We start from the raw sequence: 22,183 nt of genomic DNA on the forward strand, positions 1-22,183 counted from the left end.
CAAACCACAGAAATTATAATCTTTTCGTGCCCAGTAATAGGTCTCCAAGAATCTCAGAGGAAACCCTACAGCACCCAGGAGAATCTGACCAAAACCCACCCCAACCAAAACAGCAACACAACAGGTTGATGCCTGTTCCTTCCAAACCTAGGAACTAACAGAATGTACTGAGCAGGTAGAATTGACATCATTTCTCTGTTAACCAGACATCACCACTTCCCACTGAAGAAACTTAAAGGAACTAATCCCATGGAACTTAATTCTCACCCCTATAAGGCTGTCTAAAGCTATTCTTACAAATACACCTTTCAACATCCTACTGCTGAACTAGTGCTTATGCTCACAGGAGGGACATTCACACTACTTGTCTAATCCAGAGAAAGACTTTTTTTTCACCCCTGCATTTTTTTTCTGATTTTTGGATTAAGAAGTCATCATCTGAAGTCTTCTTCCAGGGCTTAACCAGAACTTTAGAGAAAGCTGTGATCAAGCTTAAAAAGCATCACTAAAAAAGATTAAAAACCTGTGTGTGTAGTGCATCAATAGGTTTGAGGGAAAAACTCTACAGCAGCTTATGCTCACTTAAATGAAAAAAACATCTGTGTCCACTCTTTTCCTAAATACTTGTTCCCATCACCTCCACAGTACCGGCACTGACCCTCACATGGAGTGAGACACTGAATGGATACGACCCCAAAATTATCAAGCAGAGATGACTTGTCAACTGGGCAAGGACCTGAACCCTTGGAAAAGTTTTTTGTAGTGGGACACAAGCAGGAACAAAACTAAACTCATTAACAGAATTCTAGATATTATCCACATGCACCTAACAGGTACTTTTAGATACTGTAGGAATATGTGATTAAGTCTAGATCTAAGAAGTCTGTATACACAAGATCTGATTCAAAGAGCCATCCTGTATGTTCTATATAATGTTCCTCCTAGTTCCATCAGGCAAGTTCTAAAGCTCTGTGGTAGCTGCCAGAAAACATCCCTAAGGGACACAATGGTCAGATAAGTTCAAGTTATTGTCAGCTTTTATTTCCCTTGCAAAACACTTTCTCTCCTGTAAGAACTACCTCAGCTCATAGGAACTCATCTAAAATTTGGTTCTTACCAACTCTTGGATACCATATAGCTAGATATCTTTCTTCTAAATTACAATTCTTTGCTTCTGCAAGTGCTCTGCTACAAGGAATGGTTCAGAGCCCCTACCACACTTGCAATTTATTTTTCTTTCTTCTCTGAAGAGTCAAAGAGAAGAAAAAATTCCCAAGCTGAACTATTAGCCATGACTAAAACATTGTACAGCATACATAATTTCTTCTCTTTCAGTCCTCAGCAGACAGGAACAGAACTGAAGGACAGTAAAGGTTTTTGACTCTAAAGAAATGTGGCTCATGCTGCTACACAAATAGGTCTTCAAGCAAGTGAGTACACAGCTCCTGAAGAAAATCTCAATCAAACAATGAAAGTTCTGCAAAATCACACCTATGCCTGGCCAAGTGCAAGAGTCATGATGGACACAAACTCAGAGCTACAAACAGATCACCAGTATCTTGGCTTGCAACCTGTTCTAGAGAACTATCAACATTCAGCACATTCAGTATTTAGAAAGGTGCCAGACTTCAGCTCTTGATCCATGGTATTTGCTTTAGAAGTGCTCTACATAAGCAGTCTACCCATGAGACACAACAGTATGGAGTTTGAATGCCAGTTACATTCCAGTAATAATAATGCTGAAGTCTAAATTAACTGAAAATTGATTTGGTTAATAAGCTGTTTTGGAATTTCAGCTATTTCTGACAGTCTAAGTATAATCCAAACTGAGTACTAGAAGTTGAACATTTTTTTCAGGAGCTCAGCCAAACTTAATCTTGACTACTTTGAAGGTTACTGAATCAAAAATAAATCTTAAAGGAAAAAAAAAGAGTTACTTTCAAAAGTACATACAACTAAAACTGGCCTTCTCCACAGGTCCCTGTGCAGCACAGAAGCCCATTATGCACATCAGACTCTTCACAGCAACACCATAGTACAGCCTTGCTACACATTCATGGATATAAACCCCTCCTTCTGTGCAGGCCTACTGCATCGCATTGTAGGACAGGTTCCTCATCTGGGGCATTTCTTTTCCATATGGTATCATTTATCTGGAGTACAGCACCACAGACTGTGGCAGGAAAAGCTGCACCCTCCATTGTCATTCTCTCACAATGAACAATGGAGAGCTGTTCCTACTAACAAACCCCCTTCCAGGATTTCCTGGACCTCTTTCTTTCACTACTAGAGAATCCTCTTGGACACTCCACACAGTTCTGACTTCCCAATGCATTATGTATTTGCACTGTTTACATGCAAGCCAACTTACTTGGGCTATGAATCTCATGAGACTTCAGGTCCTTATCCCTTAGCCCATCTCTGTAACTGTACCTCAACACCAGCAAAGTCTCCTTTCAGTGCAGCTTCTTAACTCATTTAACAACCTTTAGGTACCCTAATGTAAGCTCTGAGAGCACAAGTTGAGCCAGAGCTCTGGAATATTGCAGGAAGTGTACAATCTTACCAGGCAGGAGAGGATCTTCAATACACAACATGGATGGTCTGTATCCATTAGTCATGACTTTCATGATTTCTTCTTTGGCAATATAGGCACCTCCATTCTTTATTCTAATACCAGTTTTCAAGTAGTTAAAATTCCTTCCATAGAGTTCAAAAAATTCTATCAGAAGCATTCCAAGGTTTTCATCAGCTCTTCTGGCATCAATTCTTGGATGCAGCTGTGACACAGAACAGTTGTTAATTATTAAAAATTAATTGCAGACCATAACAAAGTGCAACAAAAAGCTCTCATTTAAACCGCTAAGTATAATCTCTTTACTCGAGTCCGAACTGAGTCATTAATCATTCATGTACTTAAACTACTTTCACACAACCAAGGGGGGCAGCACTTCAGCAGTATCTGGAAGCCAAAGAATTCTTTCTTCCCTCCTCTTCCAGCTTTTTGAGGATTAGTAAATTCCTTTCCCTAAGCCAAAAGCAATAAAAAAGTACTGTATACTACATTACAGCTTAGTAACAGAGCAATACCTGTTTTTTTCACAGAAAATCCATCAGTCTTAATGTTTTCAGAAGCAGAGGGGGAATCTATTTGCCCCAATTGAATTAGTGGGTTTTTTTCTCAATCTCCCTATATTATATAAATCAGTATTTAGCAGCAACAGGATATGTAGGTTCTTCCATCATCAGAGATGCTGAGACACACATTGTACCTCATCATACTCATAAAAAACTTACTGTCACAAAAATATATTGGAAGAAGTTATAACTCATTAGATATTTCATCAGTTACCTACAATATCCACCAGTTTTAAGTATGTGAAAACCTACACATAATTAAAAAACAAGTTGACTATTTTTCATCATTTTAATGAACACTGAAATCAACAACTTTGCACATTCAGTATCAGTAAGTCTAGGAAGCAACAGACTTAAACAGCATCCTGACAGATTTACAAAACACCAGTAAAATGACAAAGGTACTGGAACAGGCTGCCCAGAAAGGCAGCATAATCCATATCACAAGCCCTGGTATAGAAAGCAACGCCCAGCCTCTACAATGCTCATAAGGCTCTTGCTGCTGTTTCAGTTCATACAGTGAACAGTGGTTAGAGGCCTGAGAGGTCTACAGGAGCTGCCAATGGCCGAACACATACAGCCATAACAATAAAGCTGGACATTGCCAGGGGAGTCTAAAGAAACAGCACATAACAGGGAATAAGTACAGAAACCAGAATATTTTAATGAACGCAGAAATAAATAAGAACACACTTACCTGCAGGAAACTAATTGCCATTAAAATTAGGCTGTAAGAACTAATTCCACCAGTAAAAACTTCATTCAAGTCCCTCTGAAGGAGGAACTGTTTTAATACTAAAATCAAGTAAGGCAGCAAAGAATATTTCTGCAAAGCAAAATAAGTCTTATCAATGACCACATAGACATTCCAAAACAAAGAAAGAACTACACAATCTCAACACAAGATTCACCTTCCAATACAAAAATGTTATCCAGTAGTGTGCAATAAAGTATTTACACAAGAAGAACTGAAACATGCTTTTTTTTTTTTGTAATTCTCTAGATGAATGAAACAGATGAGAAGACTTAGCTCTCCCTTTATCAAACAGGTTACATATCAAATTTATTTCTTTCCCCTAAACCCGAAGATTTTTATATCCTTCTCTGAATGCCAGTGTCACTCATTATGGTCAAAGCTTTCCATCTAAACAGTATTTTTACCACAAAGCATAAATAGTAAACTTGATTTTAAGTACACAGCTACAGAAGAATTGTTTTTAGACACTGTTTAGCAAGATACTGTTCATAATCAAACATCACTTAAATTCAAGGTAAGCAAAACTTGAACAGACTTGCTTTAGAAGTGTAGTACCTATCTGCAGTTCTAGAAATGACTGTAGAAGTCCTTCCACTGCACAGGTTTATCCACACAAACACCTAACACTCAAAGGCAACACTGAATGAATAGCAGTAGAAAATCAATTAAAATATCCACATTTAGTTAGTATTAATGAAAATAGTCTTCAGCAATAAATCTTCGAAAGTCTTAGCCTATACCAAAAGAAGTTAGCTAAGCATCTAGCACATCCTTGGTAGATGGCATAACACACATAATACAGCTGATACCTTCATATATTCCTTGATAAATCGAGCTGCCTTCACACCAGTTTCTACATTAAAACTGATGTCAACTTTCACTTCTGTCTCCTGGTCAGTAAGTTTTATTATTGGAACCTGAAAAGATTAACACAACATTTTATGAATAATAGAAATGCAACACTGGTGCTATTCTTCAGCTTACTCACTAAAAACACATTAATATTATCAGTCCAAGACAAGAAAATATGATTTTGAGAAAAGATAATAATGCTAACTTTACTGACAAGCAAATGCTTTTTAGTGAAGTGATCAAAAACCCAGGCAGTTATGTTCACATTAACTTATGATCACTTAAGTACTCTCCCATAGATATTAGATAACTACCTTTATAGCTGCAATATCATTGTTTTGTAAGAAAACTAAATTTACTTCATTTACTGACTCACTGCTGTTAGTAGGAGACATTCTGCCCTCATAACCTGTGGGAACTGCATTCCTCTGACCCAGCACTGCACCAGCCACTTGCTAAACTGACAGAAGACTAGCCTAGCAGAAGAAAATAAAGCACGGTCTGTTGGTTTATCAAGCTGAACTGATTCCCTGCAGAGTCAAACAAAAGCCAGAAGGGGTAAAAGCAAAGCAGGAGTAGCAGTGCTTCCTCCTCTGGCAGCAATAAATTATTATAAAACTACTGAATATGTAGTTCAGTCTCACACCACCAGCTTGAAGGTAGCATCCTACAAAATGGTCTTACAATCATAAATAAATGTTACCAGGGGAAGTTTAGATTAAATTGAACTTCTTGCATTTTTAATCTGAGATTGAAAACAAAAAAAGAGCAGAAGTATAGCATCATCCTATACCTACTGCAGAGGGAATAAAATAAGAATAGCTAGTAAAATTGGTAAGTCTAGCCTAGGGCCATTTCACATACCTAAGTGGTATCACTGATTCTAAAAATTCCACTCATTCTCAGGTAAACCTATGATTACCAGACCTATTGTTATGTACTACTACTCCAACAGAAGCAATAGGGATCTTCTGACCTAAAAGAGTGACATTATTTCAGAGACCTTAAAACATAACAGCATACTAACAGAAGTTTGAAATACTCTGCTTAGTCTCCTGGAGAAAACACCACTTGCTCAGTAATATAAAATTCTCAGTTTTTTGCATATTCAAATTGATCTGTTAGGGTTACAAGACAGATGTAAGAGATACTACACATCAGTTTCACAAATGAAATAAAGCTTTTCAGTAGTGTATTTTAGAAGGAAAAAAAAAGTTCAGTTTGGAACGCTTTCCTATGCCATCAGAAACAAGACAACCTGAAAAATCAGGGTTTCAAGCAAGGCTGGTCCCTGCCTGAACAAAATCTTCCCAAAGGCCAGGAGAAAAATGCTATACAAATCGTTAACTTACTTTCCTAGATATTTTACAAATACTGACTTTCAGTTCTTTATTGACAACACACGCATAAAATACGGCCTTCCCGCAAATACAGTACACAGACATACCATTGTCCATTTAAAGAACTGTGTCCTATTGCTAAGTACACACACATTCTACAAATCTTACACAGATAGAGCAAAACATTGTGCTTAAGACAACATCATTTGCTTTATGAGTTAAGAACAACATTTATCACTAACATCTTAAGGGGTCTGAAAGCTTTTCAGTTCCGTATTGTAAAAACTATTACTTACCGTAGCTTTATCAAGTACTTTAATGGAATATGGCTCAGCCACATTGTGTTTTCTTAGTGCTTGCTCTAGCAGCTGTAAAGGGGGCCGTTCCCATTTCCCAAAAACAACTAGATCAATATCACTGGACAAAAAGAACACAGAATGAGATTCATTATGTCTAAAACATACTCTACCATCCCCTCCAGGGTGACTACTTTGCAACTTTTATCTAGGTTCCCAATAAGCTTCCTTTAGCAATGTTAAGAGATGGTCTAGTGCACTTCAGAAACCAAAAGTAGTATTCTAGTTTCTTGGTTCCATTTTTCTGATGACTTGAGCTCCTCTCCATTTTACCTTCCTTGCTCCCTCTCCTCTAACTTCCACAGCCTAATCCCATCCCTCCTCTACCCATGTTGACAGGCATGTTAGTATTCCAAACTATTTTAATCAGCGATTGTTATTCATAGAAATGAAAACTGCAATGTTTTCCTACTGAAAATTTAATTGCTGTAAGACACAGCTACACAATTTTCCACATTCATCTATTGAACCATTAAGCAACATAAATCACTGAATTAAATAAGAAATAAGACAATTTGCTCTCCAAAAAACAGGAACATACAGCTGTGATGACTCCACTGACTTTGCACAGTAACTCAGTGATCAATGACACAGTCTCAGTAATCCACTTTATTTAACAAAACACTACCTTTACACACCAGAAATACTAAACATTCAGTTTCACTATAGCTTGAAAACAAAGAGCCAAAGACTAACGCCAGACATAAGGAAGAAAAGGTAATTCACCAAAGGACCAGTAAGTACCTAGCACAGTACAATGATATATCAAATACTTATCTCAAATCTCTAAGTTCAAAGGCTCTTCACTTTGTCACATGGGACACTAGGCAAAAATTTTTCTGTAAGTTTGATGGGTTTACACATTCCAGTCTAAATTCCGCTTTAAAATTTACCATTACTCTAAAATAAGACAAGCTTTAACATAAAAGTAAATTACCACTTACCTAGTTGGAAGATAAAGCCCTGTACTAAAGCTGCCAAATATCTGGACCTGAAAAAAAAACCCACACCAGTGAATTATCTTGTAATTATGAATGCTCACCTCATTTCACTTCCAAGAGACTTAAGTTTTTCTAGACTCATTAAGGATACAGCCCAGTAAAAGAGTTATTGAACGTACTTTACTACACACTCTGTTAAGCTTGTACAAATACACTTTCTCTTATAGATGTAACTTTTAAGGAAATAATTTTAACATTAAGTGACTACCAATCCTGCTAGCAGCAGAGTGTAAACTTTTGAAACAAATCCTTTTCACTATTTATTTCCAGTTCAACAGGAGTATAAGCTGTTATAAATTTCCTTCCTTCTCCCTTCTTTCCTCATAGGACAGCTTTACTGAAATTTAAAGAGTTTAAGGAAAACATTTTTCAAAATGGTTAGGTTTAAAAAAACAGCAAGTGCATCTAAATATGTAATTCAGATAAACATGAATATTCCAAATTTTACTGTAAGAATGACTATGAAATAGTGGTAGGTGTTCATGCATGGAAAAGAAAGTATGCTGAAGAGACATTCATACTCCACATCAAATATTTTAAGTATGCTTCCAATCTAGAGAATTGAGACATGCTTTCCCCTCTGATACAGCAGAGCAAAATACTAATGTTCACTTCTCTGAAGTGACTTATGAAAAGAAAAGGCTGGGCAACACTGGGCCATTTCAGTGCTTATACTTGTTCCCACAAACTAGAAACATGTTATTACTACAGAAAATTGCAAGTGAGGGCAAAGCTGATGAGCTTCACAGTGTCTTCAGCTCAGTACTGCAGCTATAGCCCTCACTCTGTCACGGAAAGCTATGAAAACACATTGTTCTGAAATGTTTTTCTGCTTGTTCACAACACTACTATCTGGTAATAAGAAAAGGCGGTGCTACAGATGCAGCTTACAGAAAATTCCTTTTGGATGTTTTTTGTTTGGAGGAAACTTACTTTTTGCAAAATAAAGGGTTTGAAAATACAAGAACTTTGGTTGCAAGATATCTCAGGAAGTCAAGTCCAATTTTGCCACTAAAGCAGGGCTAAAGTAATTCTCTAAATCTCAAATTTCTGAAGAGTCAAAAAAAAAAAAAAATCTGGGGTTTTTAACTGTTCTTTTGTAAAATATTTGTTTTTACAAATACCCACACACTCAGGATGCCTTGCAGAAATGGATACATAGGTAGTCAGTCTCACTTCAATATTCAAAATCAAGTTACAGTTCTTCACATCTCTGGTTCTCAACATAAAAAAAACTACCAGTAGCCTTCAATAACTTGGAATCTAGGTTTCAAATTTCTTCCTCTTTTTCAAATAAACTGCCAAGTACTGCTAGAACTATAATATTAAGATCCTTAAAACCAAAGTCTTATCTGTTCACTTCTAAAACACAGAAAGATAATAGCAAGGTTAAGTGAATCGAGCTCTACAATCTACTAGAGAAGCAAATCAACACCTGAGTTAGCACTCACATCAGCTGTAGGCCAAAGATCTTTGATGACCGTTTCTATTCTTTTCACCACTTCTCTTCTCATAGCTGCTTCTTCAGGACGAGGGGACATGAAGTCATAGAAGTCAATTATTTCTTCATGTAGTCTAAATGAGAAAGTAGCATCAGTTATAATGACGATGTAACTATTACAATAAATTTCAACAAAAATGGGCGATAGGCTTTATTCAATATCATCATCTAACCAAAACCAGCAATATTTTCAAAAAAGGGGAATGCAAGAAGAATTAGGCTTTCAGATGGGAAACCAGAGGGTTTGGGATCTGGTGTTCAGGGCATATATATTCATCCTTGACTTTCATAGCAGCACCTCACAGTAATCTCAACAACACCTACACATCAGCCCTCAACACATTACCTAAATGCCAAGGTGTCAAGAGACACAGGATGCAAACACTAGTAGACATTTACTAACCTTCTTACTGGCTCAATAATGAAGGTCAAATTCAATTCCTGATTCCTAAATATTATTTTCTTTAAAAAACAAAGCATAGTCTTAAAAACTACACAATGATCCAAATGTTGTGTTTGCTTTCAATGGAAAAGCATCAAGCCATGCCAAACAAAAACACTCAATTTCTTAAACAGGACAATAACAACTACTGCTGTGATGTTTTACAAAAACTTTTTTTTGATGCTGACACATTTCTAAGATTTCTCTCTACTTCAAGAAACACATCAAAAACAAAATAATAATAAAAAGGGTTCAATCCTTTGTTAACATACTTAGCCTTCCAAAAGGAAAATTTTATACATCTCTAGTAAAACTCTTACCTCTTCCCTGAGACGTTAGAGAATTCCCACTCTAACAGATAGCTTCCAACAGACCATATGCCCAGTTTTAAAGTGTCAGGATTCCTTTCTATTCACAAAGAAATTTTATCAGAAAAGTACTAAGATACTTCCAAAAAGCATACATATTTACAATTACTGTTTGCCCTTTTTCGTATCTTAAAGTGGTCCTGGATCCACAACTGAACATTTAACTATGCAGTATGCTTATCAACCAAACTTTTCAATTTGTTGATGAATCTACTTGATTTCAAAACTTCAGAGCAAGAAAGAAGGTACAAACTAACATGACGCTACTTTATTTTGTTTCTACAAAGTATGCTTTGTTTTTTCCTTCTCAAAGATGACACGACTAATGAAAAAATATTTGAATATACGTAACAGCAGTGAGGCCACACTAAAGACTTCCCATTGTCTTGCTTATAAAAATTGGCAATAGGCAGATTCCAACCATAATGTATATTAACTCAAAGGACTTTTCTTCCACTCATTTTTCGAGGTCTTTTTAGTCCATTTACGCTTTTGTCATTCACGGCATTCTATGAGAACTTAAGTACACATCAGTATAAATAAGTGCCTTAAAGTGCTGCCTGTTAATGATTTCATCTGATGTTTTCTTGCCAGGGAGGTGGGGGGTCAGAATTATTACTGGCAGTTCATGTCCAAACATAACACTTCACAGGTTCTCAATTCATATCCACTTGTCTCTATCCACCAACTCTTTTTCAATCTAGCAGTAGTTTTCATTTGAGTATTTTGCCTACGTCGCCTCTATGATCTTCATAAGCACTTGTTACCTCTCGAGTCAGGACTGTGACAGTATCCTAGTCATTAGGAACAGAATTTCAATTTGCAGCACAACGTACATGCACATATAAGCAACATCTTAGCTTTTTTTTTTTTTTTTAATGTAACTTCCTTCTACATACAGCATGAGTCAATTTTCTCAATCTCCTTCCGGCTTCTTGAATAATTTGGCCTCCAGCAACATCTATGCACCTAGCATAGATGTTCTATCATAGTTTAAGGTGCCTATTGTACTACCTTCCTATCAAAGATAAACATTTTAATTTACTTTTTTCACAAGGCAGTTTCACTACATTTAGAGAAACACTGAGAACAAAACTTGTTGGTGAGATTCAGATCACTGTACTCTTAACACAAGGTGGAAAAGATTAGAACACAAGGATGCAAAAAGAGAGGCTACTTGTACTTGCTACACTATTGAGCTTGCTAATTTTCACAGCCTGGACGAACCTAGCATTCACTAATGCTATTACTGCTAAGCAGAATAAACATCTGCTGCTTACAGGCTGAACTGTGCAACAGAACTGACACCTTTTGTTTACCAAAATTTATCCCTTTTACTGTTTTAGGAAAGGCAGACACACTTCTAGTCTTCAGGTTAATATAATATTCAGGAGACATCCTCAGACTTTTCTAATATTTTTCCTTAAAGGCAGATTTCTAAGAAAAGAGAACATTTACTTTACTCATCATTTACTGTATCTACAACTATCATTATATATAACATTGACTTGTTGCCTCAAAGGCTAACTCCAATGCAGTGAAATTAAACTCTCAAACAGCATCAACAAACTAGAAAGTGAACGAAAAGCCACAGAGACTTTGTTCCTTCAAGTAAACATCCTGTTTCTTTTCAACATCATGTCTACACTGCTAAACACATTCATTTATTCTAAAGGAACAGATAGAAACATGATGGCATGATTTATGCGAAACAACTGATCCTTTTTTAAAACATACTCGTTCTAGTAAGTAAAGAATATTCTTCTAACTGAAAAGTCTAACACATCAGCCAAGAATGTTTATAAAAGGAAAGAATAGATGCCCCAGTTAAAGCCTGTGGGTGTAACACTAATGGCAAGTAAGAAAAGGAGCTAAAGGATTGGGAAGGCATACGCTGCATTTCAACAGATGCTTTGTTGAAATAAAGGTTACAAATAATAGCATACGTTATTTCAATGAAATGTGAAGTCTGAAACATGCCTGAGGACTTCGCGGTCTCAAGGTTAAATGGTGAAAGGCTCAGGAGCCACTGTGCGTATTTCTGAGATTTGTTGAACTTCACCCTTCACCTCCAGCCACCGCAAAGCACAACTGCATTACCAGGGAAACGCAGGTGAAATCTCACACAACAACAAGCACACACATTCAGCAGCTGAAATCAGTGTAACAGTTTAAAACTCAGCAACACGGTTTAGTGAAATAAAGGAAAGCAGAACATATATATGTATGATTGAAAGTAATAGTATATTCTGAGATAGACTTTTTCCAATATGATCTAAGATTAAGACATCTGCAAGAGTAGCAAAAATAGAACTATTAATATGACCAAAAAGAGCAGAATAACTTAGAATTCTTTTCTTTCCACCTCAGCCACAACACCCGTCAGGTGCCTTCGCTTTTGTATGCCAACCCTTCTCACTCCCAGTAGCACAGAGGCAAGAGTGCTCTATGCCCCAATACAATGTTCTAGGCTTAGAGATGAGAGAAACTACAAAACATAGTGCTACGTTCACAGACTGTACTGCCGCAGCAAATCGGTCCCATATTACTACATAATTCAGACAAGTATCTTTGTCACTGTAACTGTACGGAAGGCAGCAAATTCAAAGACTGGCAGAATAAAAAAAAAATCTCAACTATGTAGAACTTATGAATCAGAACTGTGAAATGTTTAACAGGTAGGTACTCATATAGGAATACTAAATACTAAACTCTCATAGGAATCAAGATGACTTGGCAAGTTAACTACTAAGGAGAAAATGAAGGAAAAAAAGTACTATTTTTTCTCATTCACGGAACAATGAGAGTAGTTAATAAAATATATTGTACCTTTTCCAAAAGAGATTGTATTGTTCATATTTCCTCTCTAAGCTTTCTCTTTGTCCCACACTCTTGCAAGTCAGAGTCAGTAATAATTTTAGATTTAGTTTCTTCTAGTTTTCTTCTTCTGTATCTCTTAGGAGCACTTGATGGTTCACACACTCGAGAAATTAATTAGATTAATTTACACTACAAATTTCCAGGTTTAACTAACAGAATCTGTTGCACTTTGGAAGAGAAAAAGAAGCCAAAATCAATCCATTTTTGCAAAGTCTGTCAATCCAATAAAACTCAAACAACTCCTTTCTTAATGGCTGGATGTTCTTTGAAAAAGCTGCATTATAAAAATCTAGAAAACAAATAGATCTATATCTCCAAGTTAATAGAAGGCAAAATAGATCCACTACATAAGCTTCTGAACAGCTGTACATTACTCCCGACTTAGGCTGCTGGACTTCACCGCAACACCAAGAAAACATCACACAACTATTTTGTTGCACCAGTGAAGGAGCATACCATATGTTAAACCTTGGAACTGAATCAGCAAGCTTGCTATGACAACAAATAGAACCGCTAAACACTGAAATTCCTGTCTTAATACTATTCTTCTCCAAATGCCCAAAGATAGCAAGCGATTAACATCCCAGACAAGTCAGAAAGGTTGCAACAGCAGAAACACATAGTGATGAGAGACTAATTATGCCCATGTAGATCAGATATGCATTATACCAGGTTAGCCGCTGAAACATTTAAGAGAAACAACTCCTGACAATCTCAAGCAGCAGAGTCTAATTCAAAATGCATCCATCAAAGTACTACTAGCAGCAAACCCTGCCCATTCAAAGTCAATATCTCTGCAAGGCAACAAAAGGTAAAAAAGCCTTTTCTCGATTTAAGTACTGCATCTAACCAGATATTAGGGAAAAAAGAGCTGCTACTACTTTGTCACAGGTTTCCATCAGATGCCATCTTCAGAAACCCTGAAGTCACATACAAAGCAGGAAAAGAGGATTGGAAGATTAAGGATATCAAAAAGGATTATGAGGAACAACTTAACGAGATGCAAACCTATGCCTGAAAACGGATAAACGAGCTCAGGAGCCCCAAAACCTGCTTCTGGTAAGCAAATTAAGTGATCAGAACAGAGGAAGTTAAGTGATTACAACACATGACAAGTACAGAAGCTAGTGTTGGGGTTTGTTGTTTTTTTGTGGGGTTTTTGTGTGGGGCTTTTTTGGGGTTTGTTTTTTTTCAATCCCCCAGAGGTTGCCCTGATCCCTGCAGGGAGAACTTGTCCCACACCAGCTTCCTAGTAGAAAACACTTCACAGCAAAATCTATTCCTGGTAATTTGGTATCGGCCAAAAACAGCACTCACTTGATACTGCATTTGTGTCAGAAGAACATTAAGCAGCAATCTCTTCTTTTAGTCTAAAAGCATTAGTTTTGACATTCATAATAGTCAAACTAGTCATAAGTATAATCAATGCAACACATGAACAGTTATCCCTATATCAAGATGTCAACATAGCTTTTGTAAACAGAAGTAATGTCTTAAAGAAAACTATCAGGAATTATTTGCAAGAATCAGTGAACCACAAAGGAAATCCTGTTATCTACTTGGATTTCCAAGCAGCATTTGATAATGGTCCCACATGTCCTTATGAAGACTTAAAAAGAAACTAAGCTGACATGGGATAAGAAAAAAAGACCTTCATGTAGATAAGTAAGTTTTCAACAGAAAACAAGCAGCTGGAACTCTTCGATTCCACATTAAAGGGAAGTCACCACTGAAGCCCCGAAGTACCCTATGCTAGTCAGCATCCTTGTAAGTGATGCAGCAAGGTGACAAATAATAAAGCAGAAAAGTCTGAGACTGTGAGGCTACCCAGTATAAGCCAGCTCAAGAACTGCAGATGGACATTAAAATACAGACTGCACAATGGAGTAGCAGGCAGAATTTGAAATAAGACAAATGTAAGCACAAGAGGCACACAAGAAGATTTTATCTTTACAAAGATTCAAGGAGGTGCTATAAGAATTCTGCTAAAAGGTCTGTCCCCTATTAGTAATCAGGAAAGAAAGTACAAGATAGAACAAGACAGCTCAAAATGTAGGAATACTGTGACACTATGACACACGGGTCTGGTTTATCTGAGTCCTGAAGATACAACAGAACGTTAAAGTATACAGAGGTGATAAAGATCTAGAGGCAGGAAACGGCTTCAATGGAGGGAATGATTAAACAGACTAGAAAACAGACAGCTGACAGCTGATTCAACTCTTCCCTCTTTCAGGTCAGCTGCAGAGAGCACACACGGACTTTGTCATTAATGCATAGACCTGTGGCTGGCAGTAACTGCAACCCTAGTGACAGCCTCAGGACAGGAAAATAAAAAAAAAAGGATCTCTACATAATGCATAGCTTAACTGAGGAACGCCTTGCCACAGGACACTGCTGATCCCAGAAGTTCATACCAGCTCAAGATGAGACAAATTCATATATCAAGTCTACAATAAGCTTAGCAATACACTGCCTGTAGCCCTGGGCAGTCCAAGAACCATCAATCATTGAAATCTGAAAGATTACTGCAGGAAATATCACCACAGGCTCATGTTGATATATTCTTCTCCCAACATTTGGCATTGACCTCTAATGGTCTCACCGGTACAGCTGTTTATGTTCTTAGTGCTAATTATTTCTACTGCCAAAGCCTAACAAGTGTGAAAAGCATCATGATGCTGATGCCAAGATTAAACTGCTGCAAACATGTCCTATTCTCCTTCATACACAGATGTGAGCAGCTGTCATGCAAAGCTTTCTCATGTTTTACTACTGTAGCTCAGCCTTTCTGACCTCTAGTACTACGCTCTCTTTCAGGTCTACTGCTGCCAAAATATTTCTTTCATTCCGTTAGTGAAAGCATCAGTCTCTAAATCCATGCTAGACATCCACTTCACAAAGAGCTTTTGAGCTTTACCTACTTTAGTCAACTTAGTCAACCACAAAAAAGAGAAGCTCTGTTCTTTTGATAATCCCTCCAGCAGCTTCCCTTGAACTCTGCTGCGTACCAACTTTTAGGCATGAAAACAAACTGTTCAACCACATCCTGATGCTCTCTCAAGTCTCTCTCTGGGTATTTACCATGACTAACAGGCAACTACTCCTGCCCTCTTCCTTGTGTACTACAGTATATAACTGCCTCATTCTGCCCTGATTCTAAAGCCAGATGAAACAAGAATGGAGTGTACGCTGCCAGCATTGCCTGCCTCTTACATTAAGAACTTCACTACAAGTATCCACATAACATTGCAGGTAACAGACAGTAATGATCTAACAGATGAAGGATAGCCCAATGTGTTGATTCTTTATCACAAGGTATTAGAGCGAGACAGCATCATTAAGTACAGGAAGGAGTTAGAATACCACCCTTGGGAATCCCTTAAAGCCTTTGCAAGTGTTGGACACCTCAGTGCAGACAGTAAAGGTTTCAGAGAGTTTCCAAAGTCTGAGTTTTTTCAATTCAGCCAAAGTAAATGAAAATCAAATTTGCAAAATGGGCTGACAGTGTGGCATCCCTTCACAGTGATTTGCATTGTCCAGCTCTGACCGCAGCATAAGAAGCAGCAAGAGTTGACAAACATGGAACCAGTGCTACGGAAATTCTTGAATGCAAGGCACTTTTAATTGTGCATTGCATAAAACTTAATAATGGAATTTATCTTGGTCCAAGTTCAGCAATATAGCACAAATGCAAAAAAAAAAAAAATTACAATAACACTGGAATTAGAAACACTTCAGTATACAGCTGAAGAAACAAGCAAAACCTAATATAGACTTAATATACTGTAACACCACCACATCTGAGTAGCTACAGAAACGAATCTCTGGACACCACTTTTGGTACACAGTATCCTTCAGCTGCAAACTGGCAAACACTGAGGTAAGTCTTCTGGGGAAGCATCGTCATGAGCTTATCTTGCTTATGTGAACTCTCCCCAGATGAATCTGCTATGGTCACCAAACAATGCTGGCCTGAATCCTCTCTCAGCCTAATCACATGTGGAGGTGTTCGCACTCTTCTGCTCTGCAACAGAAGTTTTGTGTAATTATCAAGAGATGCTTACTCCTCATAAGCTATTCACTACGTCTTAAGAGAAAGTGCCCTGTTAGCTACATACTCAGACAGACAATGCAAACCTAGCAGTAGAATTTTTAGTAAAAAGTTTAGAATAACTGGATGCCATATTTTGAAATAAAACTCCAGCACTTTTAAACTCTCTGGATGCTTAAATTAGTCAGATGTATTTAAAATACTGACTTTACAGAAACAGAAGTTACTACTTTGATGTACAAATAAGACAGATCCTAAGAGGCTAGATGTCGTTTAAAACCATGTAAGAGAATCCTTTACAGTAGCAAGAAACTAGATGTAGTTCTGCAGAGTCACAACAGTTTGAGCTAACCTTATGATATTAAAGGACACTTACCTGCATCATATCTGTAGTCAATCATTCTGTCATCTCCACTGTGCTATACTCCTAACCTAAACCTAAAACATTTAAAAATTTACACTGCTGCTATATTAATTACTTTGTTGAGGCACTGGAATATATATGGCTTTGTTCTCCTCACTCCTTACTTTCCAAAAATCTGGGAAAAGATAACACAGGTCAATCTAGAGCATCCAAAAGCATAGATTTAGGATGAAATCTAATCAAGCATGGCTATTCACACTTGCATTTTATGAGAGGGAGAATTTCCTTTACAACACAAAGATGGGCATGCTACTGTCAGAAGGTGGTAAAAGCAATAGGTGTGAGTCCACTGGAAACAAAGGAATGCTGTACATAAAACAGAGCAAATCACAGCCTTTACAACATAAAGTACTCCAAACGTCACCATATCTACCATCACAAAGCCACTGACTATGATCCATTTCAAAAAATGGTGACAACTTGCACTGCTACAGACCATCTCCAGCTCTGAACAAGAAAGAGAGGACAGCACAGTAATATTTCAAAGCGTGCAGGCACTTCATCAAAAGTACTACTGCAGCCTGGGAAAAGTCAAGGAGGTTACCCTTTAGTCAGCTACCAAAATACACTACAGTAACACTGTGAGCTACTGCATATCACTTAGAAATTTCAGCGCGTTACAGAAAAACATTCCGCAGAGAACAATTTTCATGACAGAGTAAGCTCTAACATTCATGCATAAAATGAGCACAAGAGCATCACAATGATCAAATCCTTCTTCCCATAATCTGTGTCCAAAGCAGGCTGCAACAGATAGCTGTAAGGATCACATTCTTTGACAGTTGCACACACCAGTTTGACACCACTGAGGACCCTCTGCCACTCAAACATCACAGTTATGGAAGTGATGCTTCAGGACCGGGCTGACAGTGTCAAGTAATACCAGGCAACAAAGCAGGAATGTAAAGGATCCAAAAGAAACTTCTGTAAGGATCTGTTCCCACCCAAGTCTTTTCAGTGTATTTTTATTTGAGGAGGCAAATAATACACCAGCCTGGCTTCAGGAAAATGAAGTGAAACTCACTAGTAGTCAGAAATTACTGCAGTAGATACCTAAAGTGTATCTAATTACAACACTAGTACACTAATTACAACATTTTTGTTATTCCAATCATGTAAGCACTTAATAAAAGATTCTAACACCAAAAAGAAAATTGGTTTAGAATACACGCTCATCCAATGTTCACCTTGGGTAACAGAACTCAAAGTTTAAGGCAGAAACTGCTTCTCATATTTAAGTCTATGGTCTCAACTTCCATGCTCTCTTTCAGCACTAGCTCCCTGCTACTCTAAGGAAAGCTATGACATTTCTACAGTTATGTGACACAATGATATGATAAATTAATCATAAGACAGTCTGGAATTATGGAATCACACATGCTGTAGTTACCGGTGTCTCACCCCAGCACCAAGTCTCACTGTAGTAATACAAATTCTTGACAGAAGATCAGGAAACACAGCTTCTGCTTTCAAATCACTTGTCATTAACTCATCAGCAAAATAACGTGTATTATGGAACTGAATAGCGCAACTGAAGCTTGGCTAAACAGATTCTCTATAAACACATACCTGAAAAGTGGCCTAATCTTTATCAAATGAAAGCCAACAGAAAACAAATGGGCAGAAGATGCAAGATAAGGATATGTGACCGGTATAGGTGGTGCTACCTAACAATCAGAGGACAGAAGCTGCACTGGCAAACCTGGAATCGAATCCAGGCAAAGACCTGCTGGGTGACCTCAGGCAACTCCCTCACCCACCTGCCTGAAGATCTACCTCAGTGACACTGACTTGTCTTACATACATAAATTAAAATATTAATTCAGTGTTCTACTGCTTGTCTATAGAAATAAACCAAATTCAGGCTATTCTTAAAGTAACATTTGAATTTGAGACACACATCTTATTAATACAGGACTGAAAGCTTATGACACCTCTTAAACATCCAAAGCTTGGCTTCCTGTAAGCAATTTTCATTTTCAGTGTCAGTTTGGAATTAAAAAGCAGTAGTCACAAGTCTTCCCCAGGAGAGGCTACAGTGTGCAAAAACAGAACTTTAAAAACATATTTTAATACTTCTGAATAACTTTAATGCACTCAGCGCCTGACAGTACCACCCAAAACAGAAACAAAAGACAAAGTCCTTAAGTTAAATCTCTCAAATTTCTCCAGCTGTGAAAGCGTACCCTGTTATCTTTATCTATTTCCTTCTACAAATATGCAGTGCCTTTACTCCATGGGCATCCAAAGGTCTTGGATTTTAGGAGTTCCAAGAAACTATTTTTGAAATGACATCAGAAATCTGCTATGATCAGTCAATGCAGCTAGCACTTTTTCCATTAATAAAATAACTTTACCATTAGAAAGCAATGTTTCCCCTTGATCAAGTATAATATAATAGCTGAAATATAGAAACCTCATGGAGCACTCCAGAGGTGCTTTGTTCAAGTTTGGTCCCTTCTACATGCTTGTCAGACTAAACTGAATACTCAACGTTACTAACTATACATCTATATGAGAAGGTTTTGGGCACAGAATACGATAAGCTTCATATAAGCGTTCTCTTTAGAAAGCCAAGATTTCAGTTAAGATATTGGCTGACTCTCTCTACTCTAGAGATAGAACATTTCCCTCAAAAATGTTCTGAGACCACATTGACTTTCATGCTTATTTCAGCAAGAACTGGGCACTTCCCTTTCAACTGATGTTCTTAACACTCTCCAAAGTAAACAGTCTGCTACAGCCTAAACAGAGGCATTTAAAAATCAGTGCAACAGTCTTCTTCGAGCTACTCTGAACTGAAGCCTTCCACTTTCCCCTTACAATTTGAATTGACCCCTAGAAAGCTGAGAGGCATCCCTCACCCATCTCTGCTCTAACTACTCTAAGTGGCCTGACATCTTCGAGTCTCAACCTACCACAAAGTAATGCCTATCTCCCTGTATCTATGGGTTCCCAAGCCCGGCCTGCATCACTGCTTTGGCCAGGAGCCACCCAGCTGGCACAGACCAAGGTGATTTACAAAAGAACACGGTTTTGTGCTCCGCCATCCCGTATCATCGACCTTGCTGCCACAGCGGGCTCCAAAGGAGTCAGTGTGACCCCAACCCACCCGCCTCCATGCCCAGAGGGTGGCCACAGGAGAGGCTGCCGAGGTCCCCCTTTCCTCTCGGGCTGCAGCAGCCCCAGAGGCCCCGGCTGCTCACCCCTGCACGCCCGGGCTGTATTTCCTGGTCTTCCAGGGTGTGCCGGGGCTCTGCAGTGCTGGCTGAGGCTGCTGCCGCTGCTGGTGGGGGGAGTTGTTGACGGCGACGCCCCGGCTGCCGGAGAGCAGGTAATTCATCCCATAGGTGCTGGCTTTATTCTCTCGTTTCCTCCGGCCCGGGTGGTACTGGTGCTGCTGGGGAGACGCCGGCGGCGGCGGGTGGGGGCTGCGCGCCAGGTGCGGGGGCTGGTGGTGCCCGTTCACACCGCTGTTCACTTTGTTCTCGTGGAAGTTGAAAAACTCCCCGGGTCCGGCCCCGCTGCCCAGCAGCCCGGGAGGAGCCACCGCCGCCGCCCGGGGGCCGCAGGAGGAAGAGGAGGAGCCGCCGCCTCCGCACGATCCCGAGGAGGAGAAGCCGGGGCTCTCGGTGCCGGACTCCACCGACGAGCAGGAGGACGAGGACGACACGGAAGGCGACTTCTGCAGCCGCCGCCCTCCCTCGCCGCCGTTCAGCGCCGCGGGGCCGGCGTTGGCAGCGGGAACCAGTCCGGTCAGCAGGGCCGGAGGGGACGGCGAAGGCGAGGGCGGCGAGGAAGAGGAGCAGCAGGCGCTGCCGCCGGGCGCCCCGAGCCGCACGCAGCTGTGGCCGCGGGGCGGGGAGGCGGCGGAGTCCAGCGCCGGGGAGTTAAGGCAGAGGTAGTGCGGGAAGCTGGCGCCGCCCCGGCCCCCCACACCCTGCGAGGTCTCCCAGATCTGCATCCACAGCGCATTCGCGGGGCCTTTCTGCTCGGGCTGGATCCAGGCCACGCGGGGATCCATCCACGCCCGCCCGCCTCCAACCCTCACGGCCCGGCCAGAGCGCCGCGCCGCCGCCCGCTCACCGCCAGCCGCGCACTCCCTCGCCTCAGCGCGCCGGGCCCGGCAGCGGCGCTAGACGCGGGCCGGGAGCAGCAGCATGTGTCGCGGGGAGGAGGGAAGGAGGGAGGGAGGGCGGCCGCAGGCGGGGGGCAGAGCCGGGCGAGGCCAGGCGAGCGCGGCTCGGGAGGAGCGGAGGCGGCGCAAACTGTACCCGGCCCGGCGCTGCCCGAAGAGCTCCCCTCGCCGTTCCAATGTGGCGTCCCCCTCGCCAGGGCCAGAACCGGGACTGCGCATGCCCCGCAGATTTTAAACCTCCACTGGAGACGGCCGCCCTGGCAACCGCACATGCGCGCTAGCCGCCCCGGGGGGCGGGGCCGGGCCCGCCGAGGCCGGTGGGAAGCGGGAGGGAGAAGGACGTCGGAAAGGCTTTCTCTCGCTACGGCGCATGCGCGCCTGGCGGGCGTCGGGAGGGTTCGGAAGCGTTCGGAAACCCTCGGAAAGGTTCGGAAGCCCTCGAACTCGTGCGGGGCTTGAGCAGGGCTGCGCTGGTCCCCCGCAGGAGGGAGGGTGCCCGGGGTGCACAGGCAGAAGGATGCGGTTGATGAGCAAGGGAAGGCTCTGCTACCTCTGTTTCTAGCGCCAAGAAAGTTCCGTGAAGTACTGTGTTTTTGCTGGGTACTCAGGTTTTTACTGAGTTTGAATCTGCTGGGTTTCGTGTGCCGTCATCACGGTGGGCTGGGATCGAATGCAGATAAGCTGTGCTTCTGCCGTCATGTAAAGATCTGCTTTGACAGCCAGCCTTCCGGAGTGATGCTCATAGCGGTTCTCTTTCTAATCCCGTGATTTGGCCTTCTCCTTGAGCAGCTTCAGCATGCATAGGGATCAAGTGTCCTCTCCCTCGGGTACTCCCAGAGTCTCCAGTGGTCCTCGAATCACCAGTCAGTCGGACACAGCCCTTACCTGGCTGCAGCACAGCAAGGACGACGGTGTAGATGCACGGTGACAAA

General features: G+C 40.4%; 1 protein-coding gene across 7 annotated transcripts in view; it reads right to left on the reverse strand.

The window, feature by feature from the left end:
* TENT4A (terminal nucleotidyltransferase 4A) overlaps positions 1 to 21,521 on the reverse strand; it is a 61,779-nt gene extending 40,258 nt beyond the window's left edge. For 2 of the 7 annotated variants that reach the window (XM_021280666.2, XM_005513309.3), the window contains exons 1-7: positions 20,320 to 21,519; positions 8,896 to 9,019; positions 7,388 to 7,434; positions 6,384 to 6,504; positions 4,705 to 4,812; positions 3,836 to 3,964; positions 2,567 to 2,780 (exon numbers count right to left, since the gene is read on the reverse strand). In XM_021280666.2, coding sequence (XP_021136341.2) covers positions 2,567 to 2,780; positions 3,836 to 3,964; positions 4,705 to 4,812; positions 6,384 to 6,504; positions 7,388 to 7,434; positions 8,896 to 9,019; positions 20,320 to 21,137 — 1,561 coding nt within the window. In that variant the 5' untranslated portion in view covers positions 21,138 to 21,519. The other 5 variants (XM_021280667.2, XM_065052718.1, XM_021280669.2 and 2 more) reach the window with 5 other exon arrangements.
* Positions 21,522 to 22,183: the final 662 nt, after the last annotated feature.

The sequence above is a fragment of the Columba livia genome, chromosome 2, assembly GCF_036013475.1.
Source record: "Columba livia isolate bColLiv1 breed racing homer chromosome 2, bColLiv1.pat.W.v2, whole genome shotgun sequence".
NCBI classification, from domain to species: Eukaryota; Metazoa; Chordata; class Aves; order Columbiformes; family Columbidae; genus Columba; species Columba livia.